Consider the following 21,705-nt stretch of genomic DNA (forward strand, 5'->3'; position numbering starts at 1 on the left):
GAAGCAAATTAATAATTTTTCAAAAAGCTTAGACTTCAGAAACAAGTCATAATTTTCAATTCTGACAAAGATTCCTCTCATTTTCAACAAGAGAATTTTTGTTTGTTTTGTTACTGTCTTAATTTGATTTCTTTGTCTGGATATAGACAAAGTCATAATAATTATTCTCTGTTTTTTTTCTTCCCCACCTATTTCTAGTCTCATACTATTACTGATACTGAAAACCCTTCCTATGTTCTCAGTATATAAAAAATAATGTAATGTTTAACTACTTACACATCAACCAGAATAAGCATGTCTTTAGGAGATGCAGCTCCTTGGATGTACCTGAAACAAATACACTCATATGAGTATTTTTTTTTCTCTTGTATAATTTCAAACACTGATATCTGTTGAATTGCTATTTACTGATCTCTGAGATATTTTCCAAGCATGGCCCTATGTCCTTCCTAGCTGGGTAGATAATACTATTTAATTCACGATTATGCAACATCAACTTAAAAACACAATATTTAACATAGTAGAGATATCAGAGGTATAATATTTAAAGTATGTTTTACAGGTATTTATAACAAAGGAATAAGAGATGTGCTTTAATACTAGGAGTACAAGAAATTAACTTCTGGAAGAGTATTTCCCTAAGGGGGGAGCAAAGTTATCCTAAATTCCATTTTGCTGACCACGGTTTTCAAAACTCATTCTAAGGAAGAATAATAAAAATGAATAATAAGATTATGTCATTAATTTAAATACACACACACAAAATTCCCACAGAAATAAATTAGTGGTCTAGGAATGTGAAAAAGCAGTATCAATGTAAGGGAAATAGAAAGGGACAATAAAGTAATTAGAAACAGAGCAATATATCTTGTTATTTCCAAGAGTTTCAAGTAGTGGTTTTCAAACTTTACCTTATCTAAAAGTCACCTGGAGAGTCAGTTCAAAATGTTGATTGTCATGCTAAACCCCAGTCCTAAAGATTCTCTCTATGTAGGAAAAGAGACTCTAGGAGAATAGCCTAGTCACTGTAGACACAGATAACTGAAGGTGAATAATCCCCAAAGCTCATGGTGCCTGGCTGTGGACTGATGGGACCTAGGGGCCTGCCTTCCCTAACAAAAAGACCTGGGTCTGAACTCAGGGTTCTACTTATTGTCCACCACTCTAAATCTAACGTCTCAGAAGCTTGCCAGATAGCTTGCCAATTAGCTTTCAGACAACATTCAGCACATTTAATAACTATTCAGGATGATATAGTCATGGAACAGAATTTTTAGCTTGCATTCAAGTTTGCTTCTCTATCAGAAGGCAAAATGGCAGGGTTGCTGGGTTATTTCAATGAAAGGCAAATCTAGTTCATGTCTAGCACTTTGACAAATGGTCCTGGCATGTGTCTCCATGGGAAAATGAGAGGACAGAATTTTATCTGTCTCCTTTGGTTGGGACCTAATTTCTAATTTTCTGCCAAAACAACTGGTTCCTGAATCTAAATCACATGATGGCAGAGGGTTTGCCTCCATTCAGCAACCTATGGCTCCAGAGCCACTAACTTGGAGAAATATTAACAAGAATAATACATGGACTAATAGCATCTGGTAATATTATACATGGTTGGTATTAATGTAAGTTGCTACTAGGATATTTAACAGAGCATTTAAAAAGTTTTAAATATATTTCTTTGAATTAACCATTGTATGTCTTAGAATTTGTCTGAATCCTAACAAAAAGTGAGAAATAACCTATATGTCCATTAATAGAGGATTTTTAAAATAACTTACCATTTAGTCATTCTTTTAAAATGATGTTAAGTGTGTTTCTTATGAAAAGGTACTCAAAGGTACTGATATGAAATAGTAGCTTACAAAGCAGTATACTGTATAATAAATAACATGCATACTATAAAAAATATATAGCCACACATTACATACATTAAAAAAAAATCAATTAAATACATAAGTTTAACAATTATTTACCAATGAGGGTAATTATGACTTTTTTGGTATTCTTCTACTTATATATTAGGATAATGAGTTTCTTTAGAAGGAACAATTAAACTTTCTTTTTGGAAAAATGAAACCTAAGCAATATGTCTATAACTAGGGGTAGCTCTTTCCTTGGGGCTAGTTCTCATTAATTCACTGCCAGAGGCAAACTACCTTCTACTCTATCTGGACACTTTGTTAGAGTCCTACTATAAGTAAGTGGGAGTATTTCAATAGACATCCCTAAAAGCTAAAAGAGATTTAGAGATGACAGTAACTAAAAACTTAAAGGAGTCCACTTCAAATGTATTTGATGAATCAGTTCAACAATATTCATGATCAGTGCCCACTGAACTCATCATTTTCATTTAACTTTAAGTATTTTTAAAAGTAGAAGTGTATAGAAAACGCAAATGTATAGAAGAAAAAAAAACACTAGATCTCTATAATAATCAGACAGTATTAACACTAATAATAGAACGAGTCCCTCCAACTTTTACACCAAAAAAAAAGAAAAAGAAAGAAAATCTATTTTGTCCTTTTCATCTTTTCAAAATTACCCAAACATTCTTACCATGGTCTCCTGCGTACATCATAAAGGTCAATCTTGTTTGGAGTTCTACTGTTATCAACCCATGGAGAAGCTTTAAAAAGAGAGAGACAGAAAGAAGTAGAGAGAACAAGAGAAGTTAAATTTAAAATAGAGAATGAAAACCAAAATATGAGGTATTATCTAGGAAAGTAATATTTTTAAAAGTTACAAAGCACTAAGGACACATTCCACTTATCCAGAGCAATGTTAAAATGGGAGATACAAAGTTTTATGCCTTTAATCTTTTTCTTTTTTTAAATGGAAAACAACCTAGCAATACAGAAGAAAGTGGCTGAAGTCAAATTTTTTTTTCATATTATTTCAGAAATAACCTGTAGGCATAGGGATGCTCAGAGTGCCCATGAGTATGTTTCACGAAGTGTCCAGAAAATATACATTTTCTTTCCTCTCTACTAACAGAAAAATTTAACAGAAAATTTATTTGCCACTAAGGAAAACTGTACTTTAAATTATTTGATCCTTTTATTTTCATTCAATGTTATACTATCTTGGTCTATAAAAAGACTTTTTCTTGGATTGTTATCACGTAATAGCATAATTTTTTAATCTTGTTGTTGTGTTGTTCAGTCACTAAGTCATGTCCAACTCTTTGCGACCCTAGGAACTGCAGCATGCCAGGATTCCTGGTCCTTCACTGTCTCCCAGAGTTTCTCAAACTCATGTCCATTGAGTCGATGATGCCATCTCATCCTCTGTTGCCCCCTTCTCCTGCCCTCAGTCTTTCCCAGCATCAGGGTCTTTTCCAATGAGTCAGTTCTTCACATGTGATGGCAAAAGTATTAGAGCTTTAGCACCAGTCCTTCCAATGAATATTCAGCGATTATTTCCTTTAGGATTGACTGGTTTGATCTCCTTGCTGTCCAAGGGATTCTCAAGAATCTTTTCCAGCACCACAGTTCCAAAGTATCAGTTCTTCAGAGCTCATCTTTCATGGTCCAACTCTCTCATCCATACATAACTACTGGAAAAACTATAGCTATGACTATATGGACTATATGGACTTTTGTTGGCAAAGTGATGTCTCTACTTTTTAATACGCTGTATAAGTCTGTCATAGCTTTCCTTCCAAGGATCAAGTGTCTTTTAATTTCACGCCTGAGGTCACTTTGAACAGTGATTTTTCAGCCCAAGAAAATAAAATCTGTCACTGCTTCCACTTTTTCCCCATCTATTTCCCATGAAGTGATGGAACTGGGTGCCATGATCTTTGTTTTTTGAATGTTGAGTTTTAAGCCATCTTTTCCACTCTTCTTTTTCACCATCATCAAGAGGATCTTTAGTTCCTCTTCACTTTCTGCGATTACAGTGGCATATTTGATAATGGCTAGTTCATTTAAAATAATAACTTAAAAATTAAACTATAATTAACATAGCTACACAGAAAAAAAACTTTTCCTGATATTTATTTGAATGATGCAAAGTAATTCAAGTACAGATTCAAGAGTCTTCTATTAACTAACAGAAGATGTTTCAGAGTCTTTATCATTTTGCAGTAAATAAAAAAAGTATGTTTAACTGCTTTTAAAATGTAATTATTTTATACTATTCCAATTAACTCTAAACTTACTTTAATTAAAATACTTTACAAAGCTTTACACATACACATACACCCCTTTGACTCAATGGAGAACAAAAAGTGCTTATGAATTGGATGATAATTTTATGCCAAAGTCCTCCTCTCCTTGAACACACTTAGACATGTAACTCCTGGGAAAATTCCCAATGATAATTCATAGGATGTACGTCTCTCAATGTATTTTGCCCTTTATTACAAAATGATGAAAATTATGTAGAACTTTTCTGAGAATCATGTTTATTAGCTGACTAAGATAATTTGGCCAATTAGGATTTGTCAAAAATATGTATTAGCAAGCTTCTCCTTGACTGTGAAATTGCTCTCTTATTAGTACCTACATAAGAAAATGATTTATTTATTCATTTAAAATAACTAATCACATTTATAAGAAATAGCTAAGTTTAAATATAGCACTCTTCCAACAATATATACTGATACAGTATGCAACTGAAATGGCAAATTTACTTTAATTATTTTCATTTACATCTGCAGAAACTTAGGAGTTAGTGAGATAAACTATGACTTTTTTTTTCTTTCTTTCTTTTTGTGGTAGCTCTAGAATTCAGCAACAAGCACTAGGCAGACATTTCAGTTCACATTCAACTATTACATAATTCTTCAAGTCTGGGTCTTTGTAGTAACTTCAAATTTATCACACTCTTCTTTCAGTAAAATCCTGGGCTGGTTGTACATTTATTCCCTCTTAACTCCAAATTCACTCTTTTATCTTGCTTTATGAAAATGTCTCTTGGTCCCTTAAATATTTTTCTTTTACCTAACAAGGACAATTTAAGCTTTCTCAGCAGATGATGAAAAAAGACATTGTGAGATAAGGGTTTCTACATCCTGGTCTGGTTTGTTTGCTCCAAGGCTCTGGCAGTAAAGTGCAGCTTTCCTGGTTTGGCTCTGGCAATACATATACTCCAGAGCTCATGCGTAGCTTCTCTAGAACAAGGCTTATGGAGCGCTGTCTGGTTCTCTAGCAGTACCCTCGGGTATTTTTTGTGGAGAGCCTCTGATGAGACACATGTAACTCAGAGGGTGAACTTGCAGCAAACTCTGTGACACTGCAGTACCTTCTCTGCCATTTGATGGGCCAGAACCATGTCCTCTGTAAAAGGATCTCTCAATCCAGGGGCACAAGGGGACCAAAGTCTCTTCCTTGGCTACCTATTTCTGCCCTACGGGGGTTAGTTATACAATGCTGTATCTGGAATTCCTGTATTATTTAGAACTTATCCCTACTTCTAGCCAATTCCTCTTTAATCCCTGCCAAAGTTAATAATTCCTTATTAAAAATTAACTAGCCCTATTTAAAATGTTGTATTATTTCTTTTCTGATTCAGACTGATACAAATATTTTGGTGAGAGGGGAAGTCGGATTGGTTACCATTGACAATAAAAGTGATCACCATTAGTTGAAAGTGATCAACCAGTGTATTTGAAAATGGTTACAAAAAAAACCCAGGCATTTGAAAGTCACATTTAAATTAGATTTCTGCCATAGCTGTACATATGTCCCCTATGGCTGACTTATGCTGATGTGTGATAGAAAACAATAAAATTCTGTAAATCAATTATCCTTAAATTAAAAACTAAATTAATTTAAAAAATTAGATTTCTGAATTCTTTACAGAGCACATTCACCTAGGATTTCTGGTTTTGGTATACCTGCCTATTGAAATGAACTGTGATATTTATTCAGAGAAATCAATGGCACCCCACTCCAGTACTCTTGCCTGGAAAATCCCATGGATGGAGGAGCCTGGTAGGCTGCAGTCCATGGGGTCGCGAAGAGTCAGACATGACTGAGCGACTTCACTTTCACTTTTCACTTTTATGCACTGGAGAAGGAAATGGCAACCCACTCCAGTGTTCTTGCCTGGAGAATCCCAGGGATGGGGTCGCACAGAGTTGGACACAACTGAAGTGACTTAGCAGTGATATTTATTAAAATGTTCCATAAAATTTATTTCTTTAAAGACGGAAAAAGGAGTCATAATTTACAATAGGAGTCAGATATTAAATTGTAACATGTTTTATAACTTTAGATGGCTTCTATTTAAAAGCATTAATATTGTTCCCATAGAAGTCTGTAGAGATATTTACCAGAGGGAAATAACCGTTGGCTATTTTAAGATGTTTACATTATGTTAAAATCAAATAATGTACTTTCTTCTGTGATACTAATTAGCTGATTGTAAAATCCCATTGTGGTACTTATATGGTACATTATTTATATAGGCTCAGAAAGAAGGAAGGTCAAATAGTGAAAAAAGATAATAACCATACATTGTAATTCCCTGGAATAATCAGTTTCATAATGAGGTTCAATGAATGCTGGGTAAAAGAAAATCAGAGTTTCTACAAACCTTGCAAAAAGTGAAATATTGCTCATTTTGAAAGTCCCTTTTGCTTTCCAATAAGATTTTGTAATGGCAGGAGAAAGAAGTAGAAATGATGGCCTACAATGTGGGCATCTCATTTCTGAAGGTCATCATTAATGGTGATAATGATCACTTGTTTTTTTATCCTGATAAAAAATGAACTGTGGGTATATCTTTGACTAAATATACCTGATGGCATTTCTACTTTACATGACATTTAGTGTGTGCTATGTCAGTTATCAAACCATTGATTTATAGTGTTTACCTATATGTTAACTCAGAATACTGAAATATTCTTGAGAGAGTATGCACACTGTTGAGCCCTTTTCTAGTAAATATGGTTAAAAATAAGAGTATGAGTTTTTCATTTCTGCCAGGAAGTAACAAAGTACAAAATGATGAACTGAGGGTTGATTCTCTGGTGAAAACACCATTTTGAATGGCATCTAATTGCATGTTCAATTAACAAGTTAAAATGCATTTTTAAAATTCAAAAAGACTTCATATTTTTAGTCTCATGGAAAGACAAAAAAAGTAAGTTTTCTCATACTAAAAAATGCCTGTAAAAGCCAACTGTCATTCTATTGCCTGGATCTCTCTCTCTTTCTTTCTCTCTCTCTTTCTCTCTCACATACACACACACACAGAGTTTACCTGCAGTTACTTACAATGCCATGCTTTTTTTAAAAGGGCATATGCAAATAAATTCTGAAGAAAGATAAAATTTGATAGCTGTTGTAATCTAGATTAAAAAACCAAGTTTTCTGAGAGAACAAAACAAAGACTGCTCTGGGGAAAGCCAAATGTATTCTATTTGGAATTATGGATAAGTTGTATATGACTAGAAATGGGGCTCTGGGATCAAAGCATATAGGAATAGGAACAATGTGGCAGGTTGTAGAAAATAAAACCAAATAAATACTCAAGAGGGGGAAAAACAATTTGGAGTACATGGAGAAGGTTTAACGGTGCAGTAAGAGGTAAAACTAAAAATGTAGATTAGGTTAGATTCTTTGGATGGCCTGAAGCCACATTAAGTGAGCCAGATGTCATTAAGTGAATAATCTCAGACAGCTGCATTTTACTAGAGAAGTGATAATCTAAGTTAACTCCAGAAAACTTTTTAATAAATATACTAGATGTCTCTTTGCATTGCATGTTAATGTGTTTAAGACATTTCCTGTCTCATCTACCTGTGAGCTTCTTCAGAGCAAAATTCTCTCCTATTGGTACCTGAATCTTTAGGAACCTCAGTTCCTTCAGAAAACGGCAGTTTTGCTAGTTCTTATGTTTTCTTCCTTCCAACTTACACTTGAGTATATTGACATATTTAATCAAATTCTTAAAAGATTTTAATACTGTTTCTAAGAAATGAGAGTTGATGCTCAATGATGGTATTGTATTGGTTTGAGAGTGCCTTTGACATCTGTATGGTCTTATGTCAGAACACTTTTCTAACTTATAGATAAATAAAGATTGGAAACTCATACAGATATAAGGTATTACAGCCAAGGATAAATCATCATAAGTTTTAAAAATTAAAGCACTTGTTACAAAGCAATTTGCTGGTAATTCTGCATATATCAGACAGCCCATGTAAAACGTTTCCATTTAACAAGGATTATTTGTCAGCAAAAGCAGCAGATAACAAGGACAAGCTGTGAGATTAAATGAAATATTCAATAAAGTAAATAGTATACAAAGACTTAATGATTTAGATGGTCCATATGTTATTATTAGCTGTAGTGCAAAAATAAACTTGCACACAAGAAGTTCTATTAAGTAAAACATGAAGAGAATTTTACCGGAAATTAATTTCAGATGTATGCTAGACAGAAGAAAATTGAACTCTGTCAGAGAAAAAAGTTTCTACTTTTGTAAGCAAATAAATCCAGTCAGGTGATAACAGTGATACAGTCAAAAAAATAAACTGTGATTCCATAGGAACAAGAGTCTTATTTTTATAACTCAATAATCTTTTTAGAAAACGGGGCTAAAGGATGTATTTCTTACAAATTTTATATTTGGTATATCTGAGAGAAGTGCTTAAAAAGTTGTCTGAATTTTGACAAAAGTGTTTTAAATTTTTCTTAATAAAATATACTGAACACAACAACAGCTGCACATCAAAGATGGTTCTATATATCTAAAAATGGATAGCAAATTTAGCAATGTATCAAAGAAAAAGGAATAAAATGAGCTACCTTAGAACTTAAAAAGAGCTAAAGATTTTTAACAATACTTACGCACATAATTAGGGCTTCCAGGTGGTGATAATGGTAAAGAAGCCACCTGCCCATGCAGGAGACCTAAAACAGGAAGTTTAATTTTTTCTGGGTCTGAAAGCTCCCCTGGAGAAGGAAATGGCAACCCACTCCAGTATTCTTGCCTGGAGAATCCCGTGGACAGAGGAGCCTGGTGGGCTGAAGACCATAAGGTCACACTGAGCCAGACACGACTAGAGTGACTTAGCACAGACACAGACAGATGCACACATTTTTCATACAATTTTATCTTCCATCAAATTATGAGCACATCCCATTTTCATATCAGGATCTTGCCTCTAACTGCTCTCACTTGTGAAATGACTGGACCCATAGTTGACTATAAAGTTAACAACTCTTCCACCCATATACGTGAAAAATAAGACAGACTCAGGTAAGAGATAGGGTCATATAAAAGGAAACAAAAATAAGGTTACAGAATTACCTCTATAAATTGGGATCATGTGAGAATTTCAATAATATATTATTTTGTGTGTATGTGCATGCATTTATATATTTATATATATATATATGATGTTTTTGCAAGTAATACAAATGGTCAATGGTATACAGAAGAGCAAATTGTATAATTTAGAGAGGTAAACTATGATCATGAGACCACTAAACTCTGGCCAATGTTGCATAAGAGGAAAGGTTTTGTGTGATTTCCAGAAAGTGCCTTAAAAAGAGAGGAAATACTATTCTTTGTCCCTTAAGAAAAAAACACAAGTAACAATGGTGGACACTGCCGAATATATACTCAGAGAATGTCAGAAAACTAAGACAGGAGTGTAAACACTTGTATGTGAAGCTTCCTTATCAGCCCTGGTGTCTGTAACTGATATTCTTTGACTGAGTAAGAAATAAATCTTTATAGTGTTGAAATCACCATAGTTTTGGATTTCCTGTAACTGGTAGCTAGTTTTATTCCCAATTGGTGCATTGGACTCTAATCATTATTAGTATAAAAAAGCAATAAGGTAATTATTTCAACTTAAAAGTATATTCATACAGCATTCAACAAATATAATTAAACATATTTACAGTTAAAGTTCATATCCATTCACAAATATCAAACTAAAAAAAAAAAATCTGGCTTTTTTTAAAGATAACTGATCACTGAAAGCAGCTATTCTTTTATAAATACCTCAAAATGCTGAGGCTCCATTGCTATCGTGTTTTCTTCAAATTAACCAGAAATCTAGCAAATGCTGCCTTTATAAACAACTAAAAAAAGTATTCTTTGGACTGCCCTGTCATCTGTTATTTGATACATTTTAAAGGCATTTTTCAAAAAGAGTTAAGCAGCTTAATAACTGGCTATACACATGGCAAAAATATGTCCCTCTATATACTCTGCACACAGGTTCCCTCACATTTTATTTTAGCAAAATCCTAGCAGATCCAAGAACAAGGAAGTGTCTCCATAAGGAATACTTAACATTAATTCAACTGAACTGAACTGAACAACATATACTAGGTTCCTGTTCTGTAAAACTATGTTTTTAAAATAAATAAATGAAAGAGGATGAAGAAAGAACAAATGTTTAATAAGACATTTAATTAAATGATTAACTAAAAATGTAACATGAAGTTTAAGAGATTTAAGTTTTTTCCTTTTTTTATAAGTGGAACTAATTACCTAAAAAGAATAAGTGCTATCTATATTGGCATTCTGACAAGCCAGTAACTTCTAATTATCGTCCCAATTACTGCAGTAATTTGTACAATTTCAAGAGACACTAATAGATGAAATGTGTTGTCAATACCTACAGTTTTTATGATGCATAAAAATTCAAACAGTTGATAGCTCTTGAAAGCAGTTTTAATAGTATTAAGGTTAATTTATATAAATCAATTAAGGGCTTCTAAAGGAAGTGAAGTGAAAGTCACTCAGTCATGTCTGCTGCTTTGCAACCCCATGGACTGTAGTCCACGGAATTCACCAGGTCATAATACTAGAGTGGTAGCCTTTTCCTTCTCCAGGGGATCTTCCAAACCCAGGAATTGAGAAAGCACTCATAAATTAAACTGACTGTCCCATCAGCACATATTCAACAAGATGTCATCAGATATGTGTTCCAGCTTCAACTCTGCCAGGACGTGTTGTATGACTAGGGCAACTCCCTCTAGTTCATACTACAAAACAAGAGCTGTGGTGTAGCAAATGAGGTCTAAATGCATAAGTAAATTAAGGGAGTGCCTGCATTGGAGATCACCTTCTTCAGTCATCCCAAGTTACTGGTTAAGAAATAGGTTCAGAGATATGACTTAGCCATGAAATTTTTAATATGAATCAAGAACTCCTCTCAATACAATGATCCTCCTTCTTATTATCACACAGCCTACCTACCTGCTAAGTTGGAGAGGAGACAGGAGAAAAAGGAGAGGTGGAGAAGGAAGAGGAAAAGAAGGAGAAAAGGGGAAAAAAGAAAAAAAAAAAGACATACAGCAACCATTTTTATACTGTACTTCCATACATATTAACCAAAATTAGAAAACAGACACATTACTGATATTCGATCTAAGGGCAGATGTAAGAGGTCAAATCCATCCCCACTCATATCAAACTGCTATTCAGAATCAGCTCTGTAGAGGTGCCCTTATATGTTGTCAGCTCTGGGGCCCTCTGTGTATGGAGGCACTAGTGCCTCCATGCTGTTTAAATAACCTGAAAAACGGAAATCGGCAGAGTGGCTAATCATCACGGGCTTTTTCCTAAATGTCTTAGCAAATAAGAAACATTTAATTTTTTCCTCCTCTTAATTCTACTTTATCCTTTTTGTTTAACAGCTCAAGTCTGTGAATATTTCCCCAAGGTTACCATGATATCAAGACATGGCAGTAAGACTTAAACACTGGCTATCAGGCTATATACCCGGTTAACCCACACACATTATTAGCTCTCCTTTAAGTAGCATCTTAATATTTCACAAGAATACATTTTATTTTAGACCCTATATTGTGAGTTAGAAGATTCTAGTTTCTACAAAAAAACTTATTTACAATAATATGGCAAAAAGGCTTTAAAGGTAGCTTGTAGAATTAAAAAAAGAAAAAAAAACACAAATTCTGCATTTATATTAACACATGAAATTGATTCTTAGATTCTCACAATGTCATGAGGTAATAGGAAAGTTTATTTCTCATATTTTGTCATAAACTCAGTGCCGGAGAGATAGGATTAGTACATTTAGGAAAACGAAATTAAGGACATCCAATTAAATTTCAATTTTAATTAAAAAATAATTTTTAGAGCAAATACTAAATACTTTGTAAGAGTAAATATTTCTCAAACATCATATACTTAGACTGAAATATCCTTTGTTATCTGAAACTGAAATTTAACTGGGCATTCTTAAGAAGTGACTTAACTAAGGTCATAGGTTAAAACCTACATCTTCTGACCAACACCACCATGTAGAGTTATTGCAAGTACTTTTCATTATATTATCTCATCAATCACAACTCTCAGGGGATAAATTGAAACATTTGTTGTTGTTCTTTAGTCACCAATTCATGTCTGACTTTCATGGCCCCATGAACTGTAGCCCACCAGGTTCCTCTATCCACAGGATTTCCCAGGCAAAATTACTAGAGTGGGTTGCCATTTCCTTCTCCAGGGGATCTTCCCAGCCCAGGGATTGAACCTGTGTCTTCTGCATTAGAAGGCAGATTCTTTACCACTGAGCCACCTAGAAAGCCCAAAGATTTCAGTTCCCTAACCAGGGATCAAACCTGGGCTATCCAATGGCTCAGTGTCCTAACCACTAGGCCATCAGAGAACTCTAAAATTGAAATGTTAGTGCTCATATTTATTTTTAGATTTGATGACTAAGGCTCAGAAAATTTAGAAGACCCATCTAGTTTTTCACAGTTAGAAGGGAGATCCTAGCCTGAGGTCCAAATCTTGCCATGTAAAATCCAATTAGGTAATAGCTATTCTATTTCAACTCACAAGTAAGATAATTAAAAATAATTAAAGGCTATTTTGACCTTTGCTTTAACCGAAAGTAATCAGGGATGAGCTGTTCCAAATTATTTTGTTCAGTATCAAAATGGAAAGACTAAAATCAGAGAGGAAAGTATGGCTTACTGAGAAATTTTAAAAAATCCTTCATTTTATTTTTTTTAATTTTATTTTAAAAATAAATTTTATTTTAAAAACTCTTTAAACCTGAAACTCTTTAAACCTGAAAGACATGTAAAATGTGTTGAAAGCATGCCTTAGCATACACAGCAATATAGAGGTCCACTTTTAAATTATAATAATAATAATTATAATAATGTCAGTGTCTTTGTTAAAGACATTTGATTCTATTAGAACATTATTATCATGAAGAGCAACTCATTAAGCCTTAAAAAAGACAAAAATCCTGCCATTTGTGACATAATTGAACCTGAGGGATATTATGCTAAACAAAATAAGCAGGCACAGAAGGACAAGTACTATATGGTTAGGTAGTTAGAACAGGTAAAAGGAGTCCAAAATGGTGGTGGCTAAAAGAAAAAGAAAGGAAAAGCCCACAAAAATGGAACAAAAGAAAATCCTAGGACAAGACTGAGAACCTCAGGTGAAACAAATAGCCCTCCTGGCTAGCCCAGTTTACACAGGGCAGGCTCAGGGGGAGGAGAAAAACCATATAAAAAGAGGAGCCAAGATCGAGCCCTCTCTTCTTTTGGGTCAACCACCCTCATGCCTTGAGAATGTATTTTCCTTTGCTTGCCAAATAAAACCGAGCTGTAACAGGGAGGTAACACTGGTCCGTCGTTTCAAATTTTTGCTGCAGTGAGACAGAACTGAGGAAATAACACTCACCCCTGATAATAGGATATCACTTACACGAGGAATCTAAAATAATCAAACTTACAGAAGCAAAGTAGAATGGTGGTTGTCAGGGGAAAGTACGAAGTGGGGAAGTATCAGTTAAAGAGTACAAAGTTTCCGTTATACAAAGCCAGTAAGCCCTAGAGATCTTCTGTATAGCACAGAACCGGAAGGTAACAATACGGTATTGTACACTTAAAACTCTGCTAACAGGGTATGTTGGGCTGTGTTCCACAGGCCTGCAGCTTTAAGGCTAAAGAGCCTGGAGATAGTGACAGAGACATTAATGGTTTAAAGGACTGGGGGATCTTATGGGTCTGAAGCAAGGCCCTGAAGCAATACCCCACCATGTGTGGCTGCTGGTGGGCAGAAATATAGCCCACTCTTAGCTGGAAGTGGAGAGTGGGGAGGGAATGAGGGAAAAGAGGAGGGGAAGTTTCCAGTTATAGGGAGAATTGACACTGATCTCAGCTTAGCTCATAGGTTACCAGTGAAAGCAGCAGAGAGCATGCCCCTCACTGCACTTTGATAAGCTCTCAGGTGGTGATGTTCTGATATAAGGCTTAGAATAATCACAAGCTGGGGCTGGGAGCAAGTATGTAGGCATTTATTGATTAGGTTCTACCTATTATTAAGAGTGAAGGTCAGTCAGGTGAAAAGATTGTAGCTGAAGCAGGGACTAGTTGAGTGGGGATGGATAGAGAACAAGAGAACAGTCATCTTGGCTGCTCATTCCTCCCTCCATACAGGCTAGATCTTATATTAAGTGTTTTTATAACACAAAATATAATAATAAGTAAGAGAGTAGGAGGAAACTTTTCCAGATGATAAATAGGTTGATGACACTGATTGTGGTGATAGTATCACCAATGTATACTTATCTCCAAATTCATCCAGTTACATATGTTAACTATGTACAGCTTTTCACATGTCAAAAAAATTTTTTTAAGTAAAAAAGCACCTCAGCAACAGACTCAATAAATAAACTCAATGAAATTTCACTGAGTGTATTCCATAGCAATCAAGAGAGCCATTATGAGACTCAGAGATGATTTGTTGAGTCAAATCTTAAAAAACATGGTATTATATAGGAAAGCCGAGGGTTGCTTCCACAACTAACGTTCTGGGGGGACCGTATGGATTCAGCTAAACTAAATCTTTATGGAGTGTTTCCAAGATAAAAGTGGACAAATGTCAACATGTTAGAAAGTATATGATTTGGATTAAAAAAAGAAATTAAAGCCATAATCCCTCAATTAGCATTCAAAAGAAAATTTATTGGTGATTTATTGGTATGCTTAAAAGTTAACTACTTGGAAAGACTCATCTTGGAAAAATGTACATACTAGGATCTATCTTTCCTCCTACCTCTTGACCCCAATGTTATCTCTCCCTTTCTTATACAATCTTTCCTTCCACTCTCCTTCCTATTTCTCTCTTAAAATAATGTGTGTTCTTTCTTTTGCAGCATTACCAACTTTCCTGTAGTTCTGGGCTCTAGCTTGTTCATTATTATCATATTTTCTCTTACTTATCCTTTTCCTCCTATCCTCAGCTGCTCATAAATGGAATTCTGTATTGCATTAATACATTTTAAAGCTACATAATGCTGTAAGTTATTGATAAATATAAATAATTATATTCATGTACTAGTGTTATTGTATACTAATTAATTATAAATGTACTTTTATAAGACCTGCCATAACATTAAGGTTTATTATATTAGGTTTACTATGTACATGAGCAATAAATGCATTTTTCTTTATATTACATAGGAAAGTTTTCAAATTCCTGATATATGATATTGAACATATTAGTAACATAAGAGTATTTTAGAAGAAGTTTTGTATTATACTGAACAGTATTTCCAAGTAGAAAATTCATCTATTATAGCAAGCTATGTGCTATCTCCCTGACATCTGATATTGTTTACATTTCAGTAATGCATGACTTTTTTTCAACAATGAAACACCAGTACGCCTTTCCTAGCCCACTGGATTTCTGCAAACAGTAGTTGTCAATGATCTTACTATCTGGCACTTATTGCAATAAGTTATATATCTTTACCTAATTTTAGAGCTATTTAGTTTGATGATGCCCACATACTTTTATTCACAAAGACATATTATCTAATTCTATTTCAGCCCCGTTTCACTGTTGTGACTTTCCATTGTTAACAACTCTAATGTTAAATGTTTAAAAAATGCAAGTCTAAATAAACTCTCATATATGCTGTGTTTTTTAAAGCCTAATGACCTAGTATGTATCCCATAACTCAGTCACACTTTGAGGAAGAAAATGCATTTGTGCTTGTCAGCTTGCTTGGAAAGGTGGAAAAGCTAAAAATACCAACAGACATTTCACTTAAAGTCTTTTCAATAGATTCTCAGTATGTACTAGTGATTAATCTTTCATTTTCATTATAAATTCTTTCCTCTTAAACTTTTATATAAGAATAAAGGACATTACACAAGGATTTATTCTTGTTAATTTGTAAAATATATTCATCTTCTCATTTTAACAAATCTACATTCACTGATTAAAGAAAAGCATCAATACTTTTCATATAAACACAGAGACTTAAAATCTGGAAAGGGATCTTTCAATTAGTTTCTAAAATTTCTATTCAGTTCTCTAATGTGATTCATAACTTGGTCCATGCTATGCATTTGGAGTCTTAGAACTGTTTTAAGATTCATGACAACCTCCTGTTCCAGGTCCACAGACACCTGCTCACAGTCTCAATGGCAGCACAGCCTGATTTCACATAACAATGGTTCCAGCTGCTTCTCAGGTATGTTGACTTAAAGTGATTTTGGTAGTTAAAGAGCCATGTAAGGAGAAGTAAGGAGAAATGTCTTTTCTTACAAAACCCATGGATAACCATCTTTTACCAAATAGGAGAAGGTAACAGTGTTCTCAAGAAAAACTAAGTCTAGTATTTACAATTTTACTTGATACCTATTGAATCACCAAGTACTTACCTGGATAATATCGGGCCAGGCCTGTAGCACTGCCAAACACCTGCCACAACAATGAAGGATCTTCTTCTCGATTTTTCTTGAAAACTTCATCTAAGGCACTTGTCCAGTTGAGTTCATTTAATACAATTGTTGCTACCAAAAGTGAAAGAATGGAAAAATCAATCAATTCAAATTTGTAATCGGTAACTGAACCTGTTTTCATATATGTGCACAGTAATATTATATATATTTCATTGCTTTATCTATAAAAGCACTCTGATCTGGTGGTAATCAAAAAGTTTAGACATGGAATCATTTCTTCAAACAAATGTTTATATGATGGTGGCCCTATTGACATTTAGGGGCTGGGTGACTTTTTTGTAGCGGGAGTTGTTTTGTGCTTTGCAGATATTTACAAGCATCTCTGGCCTCTACACCCTAGATGTCAGTACCATGTTTCCGGTTGTGATATGCAAAACTGTCTATAGACATCATCAGATAAGCCCTGGGGAGCAAAATTACTTTCTGCTGAGAACCACTGTAACACATAGAACAGGCAACTGTCAAGCGCTGCTGGCTGAGAGGTGGTGGGAAGCATTCCTCCAATTGAGGCAGTTCTGAAGAAAACTACAGGACACCTTAGGACACAGTTTGATGACTATTTTCCTCAACTATTGATGATTCTCTGTGATATACTAACGTGGCCTGATCTGTTACTTGAGTTAAAAAAAAAAATAGATGTCTGTCATTGAGCATAGCTTATTAACTATATTTCTGTAACAACAAAAATGCATACATGTTGATAAAGAAAAACTCATTCAGAGGCTTGACAACATCAATAATAGAAGTAAGATGTAGCTGATACATTATCACTAGCTTTATGAACAATAATTTTCTTTTTTCTGGTTAGTTCAACTAACAATTAGAGTGTGGTGCTAACAAGGGACAGGTCATTGATTTTGATACCTACTTATACCAACTGACTGATCCTGCATAGGTATCACAAACATATGCCAGTCATTATAATGAAAGACAAACAATTATAATGTAGGATATAACATGGGCTAAATATAGTTTATATTTATGGCTCTCCATGATCATAGCATTCTATGTCTAACATGATAAAAATTTAATCAGCTTGGAATATTATTTTCCCTTTACACAAAAAAGATGACATACAAGATAACCTCATCTTTCTTGGAAGGTCTTAATATATGTAAAATATGCACCATGCCCTTAGCAAATTAGCAGATTGGAAAGCTTGCATTTGAGAATATATGTCCAAGCGTAAATAATGGACATTAGCTTGGGATAATGACTAGAAATACTACTTAACTTTTTTCCATTCATTTCTATGACCACAGTAAGTAAAAGAACCAAATACAATCATGGTTAAAACATATGCAAGATGTTTTGAAGATAAAAGAACAAAGACCTTCTTTCAGGAAAGATGAACAGCATATGCGTTTGTATTTTAAGGTTTATCATTCACCCAAAATATGAAAACAAGCATACTGCAAATTGTTCTGGGACCGGCATCCTAATGCATTTCTCATTATTGGAAACTAACAAGTTTCCCATCTTTATGGATGTGATTACCTTCAGAAAGATCAGTTGTGTGTGTAAATATTCATGAGTTGGGTCAGATCCATAGCACATCTGAGACACTAGTGAATTCAAATTCAAAAGCATGATCCAATGAACACTGAGTGACCAGTTATATGAAAATTTATATTCACATAGATAACCTAAACTAATACTCACTATCCATGAATATTTATGGTACCACACAAAATAGCACAGAAAAAGAGGGACATGCTCTACCTTTTTTTTAAACATTCATGAATTAGACAGTTATATTCTACTCAACAAAATAATCATGTTTATTTATGGTTTAGATACTTAAAATAGATTGGGGATTAATGAAGTCTGTTTCTTCAGTTTCCTTGGTTCTTTAATTCACATTAATAACAACTGAGATCTAATTATTTTTAATAAATATTTCTTTGTTTTCAGAGTCTTATTCAGTTTTATTACCTAACAACTACTAAGTATTAGGCTCTGATACACTGATAATGAATTATACTTTTATGTATTTGAGGAAAAAGTCAAACTCTGAAATGTTATCATGTGATCTGTTTTAAAATAGTAGTTTATATGTTTGAAAATTCTTTTTCAGATAAGACACTGCAAATGATTTCCACAAAAGCTGTTCATATGCAAATGAACAAAGTACATAAAGCTTTTTCAGAATAGACACCTGAAGTGATTTACTCAGAATGAAAGAAATGGCACTGTGCACTTATCAAATAAGCAAAGTTTATAAAACTTGATGAGAACGTGTAGCAAGAAAGCTGCATTTGCTGCTGTGTATTTATAAAAACTCGAGTGCAATCATTATTCTTGTGGCCACAATTTTTATTTGAATGTCTTTCACAAGGAAAAATTCACAGGATCTGCCATAGAAGTACAAGATTAGTGCAGAGGAGAGTCTGGCAAACACTGTCTATCAAAATGTGTTAATCCAGCACTTCTATCTGAAAAAATTTATACTATGAGGAGATTACAGATATTCAGTCCTGAGGCAGAGAATTTTAGACCGAGAATCATTCTTTCAATTATTATACTGTACAAATTCCTTAAAACAGAAAAATAAATTTCTGCAGCAGGAAATATTTTTTCTCAAACTACACTGGAAACCAGTTAAAAATGTAAAAGGTGACATGTAAAATATAGAAGCAAACAAATAAGTATGAATCCTCTTTTATATCCATCTTGGGTAGAAGGAAATGGCAACCCAGTCCAGTATCCTTGCCTGGGAAATCCCATGGACAGAGGAGCCTGGCAGGCTACAGTCTATGGGGTCACAGTTGAACAAAACTGAGCAAATAACATAATAATCATGTATTACTTTGGCATTCTATAATAAGTAGATTTTTACCTTCTTAACCTTGTAAAAACGAAATACGTAATCCACAAATTACTAAAGTGCCCAACATTTCCCCAATTCTATGTTATTAGCATAACTATGGAAAAATAATACTGAAGTAACTGGGTCATTTGCAAATGATGGCATAATAAAACTAACGCAGAACACTGGCAATGCTGAAACTTTTCAAACGCAATTATTTTTTCTATAAAGCATGATCTTTATATAAATATCCAGAGCAAGAAAGCAAGATATAGAGGATTTTATTTATTTGCATAAATATTTATATAAACTAGTAGCTCACCAATATTTTATGTAATAGCTCCAGAATAAATGATCTTTCCAAAAGCCCTTGAAATACTTCTTGTCCAACAATAAAACTTAGCTTTCTATTTGGACAGGTATATTCAAGAACATAGGGAATAGTTCTGATTGGTTTTCCATAAAGCATTTAGCAGTCTTTAAAATTATATTGTATTTTATTTTCTCAATTATATACTGGATATGTATGGCCTTATTTAATATATAGTGTATTCTATATGCACCCACACCTTTATCTGCCTCCAAAAGTAGTAGTGATGTTTTACATTCACACATCCAAATTTCTAATTTCTTGCTTGAATTGAGTACATGGTGTACACAGAAATACATGAGTGACTTAGGTATTTTTCACTGTGTAAGACATACTGGCCAATTGTGATCTAGCCTTGAACCTGCTGCCAATTTCTAATGAACTTAGCTGTCTTATGGCTTCTTTAGGAGTAACATGAGTACTGATTTTCTGTCAACTTTTAAGAAATGAAGATTTTTATCTTTGTTTGAAAATTAGAGTTTATGAAAATAAATCTTTCATAGATATTCAAGGCTAAGTTTATTAAAATCAATGAATGCTGGGAAAGCAAACCTTGACTTTGGGGCCTCTAATCTGAATGGTATAAAAGGATTTCACTGCTAATTGATTCAGAAAGCCAAGCATATGTTTCTTTCTATTCTTCTTATATTTAGTTTTCAAAAACACGGCCTTGGTGTTCAGCAATTCTCTCTTGTAGAGGATTCTTTTGTTCAGTTTGGCTTCTCAAGGGAAGAAAGGAAAATCTAATTTGTAATAGCATAAAAAAAGGACCTTACATTTGCTGCTAATCTAAAATACGTGACATATCTGTGTCTTGTTTATGACATTACTGTGGAATCGTTAACAAGTTTAGAATCCAATTTTCTCGTGCGAACTTCAGCCAAGAGGTACTCCACTACTGCTCCCACTTAAGTCTGAATACATTTTGTTGATTTATTCAGGGTTCTGGGCCTCACCATGTATTGAAGGCACTATATAACTATTTGAAACACCTTAAGATTAATATCAACTATAGCTTTGAAATGAAGCAAAAATATGCTAGAAAAAAAGAAGAGAAACAATTTTTATGATTTACTTAAAATATAAAATAACTTTGATAAGTATGCATCACAAATATACTTTATAAAACATAAAATACATTGGCAGGTCTTTCCTAAGACTTGTAAATCCTAAAGTTATATAAGGGTATGGATAGTAACAATTATTTTTAACAATACTAAATATGATACAATTAAATAATTTAAAAAAAAGAATTGTCCAAAATGTTTACTACACCATTGCCATTTAATCATACCATTATCATAGACTTGTACTAAGATAAAATTAGCATGTATTATTTAAACTATTTCCACTGGTAGTAACAAAGTCAGTAATACTGTATTAAGAGCAAGCAGATAAGTTAACTATTTTGTATCCACAATCACATTTTACTAAAAATGACACTTGAAACAAGATACTATTAGGTTGGTACAAAAGTGTGGTTTCAGAGCATGAATGTTAAATCATTATAACTAGGCTCAAATATATCTTCATTAATCAAAATAGGAACCATTAAAATCAACACATTTTTGCCAATGAAAAATAAGTTTGTTTTTTCCTATAGCACAAAAATTTGTGCTTCAGGATTTGATGAACTCTTGGAAAGCACTGTCTTCCTCCTGCTGGTTATGGAAGCAATTCTCCCTGCAAACAGTTTTGGAGATGCTTGAATGAGTTGGTGAGAGGTCAGGTGAATATGGCAGATGCAGCAAAACTTTGTAGCCAATTTATTCAGTTTTTGAAGCAACTGGTTGAGCAATGTGTGGTCAAGT

The 21,705-nt window shown here is 33.8% G+C and overlaps 1 protein-coding gene across 7 annotated transcripts in view; it reads right to left on the bottom strand.

The window, feature by feature from the left end:
- The window catches only part of CACNA2D1 (calcium voltage-gated channel auxiliary subunit alpha2delta 1), a 510,209-nt gene that overhangs the window by 123,922 nt on the left and 364,582 nt on the right, over positions 1–21,705 (bottom strand). For all 7 annotated transcript variants that reach the window (XM_020884065.2, XM_020884063.2, XM_020884064.2 and 4 more), the window contains exons 7-9: positions 16,635–16,766; positions 2,557–2,626; positions 277–327 (exon numbers count right to left, since the gene is read on the bottom strand). In XM_020884065.2, the coding sequence (XP_020739724.1) occupies positions 277–327; positions 2,557–2,626; positions 16,635–16,766 (253 nt within the window). The remainder of the gene's footprint in view (positions 1–276; positions 328–2,556; positions 2,627–16,634; positions 16,767–21,705) is intronic.

The sequence above is a fragment of the Odocoileus virginianus genome, chromosome 1 (genome assembly GCF_023699985.2).
Source record: "Odocoileus virginianus isolate 20LAN1187 ecotype Illinois chromosome 1, Ovbor_1.2, whole genome shotgun sequence".
NCBI classification, from domain to species: Eukaryota; Metazoa; Chordata; class Mammalia; order Artiodactyla; family Cervidae; genus Odocoileus; species Odocoileus virginianus.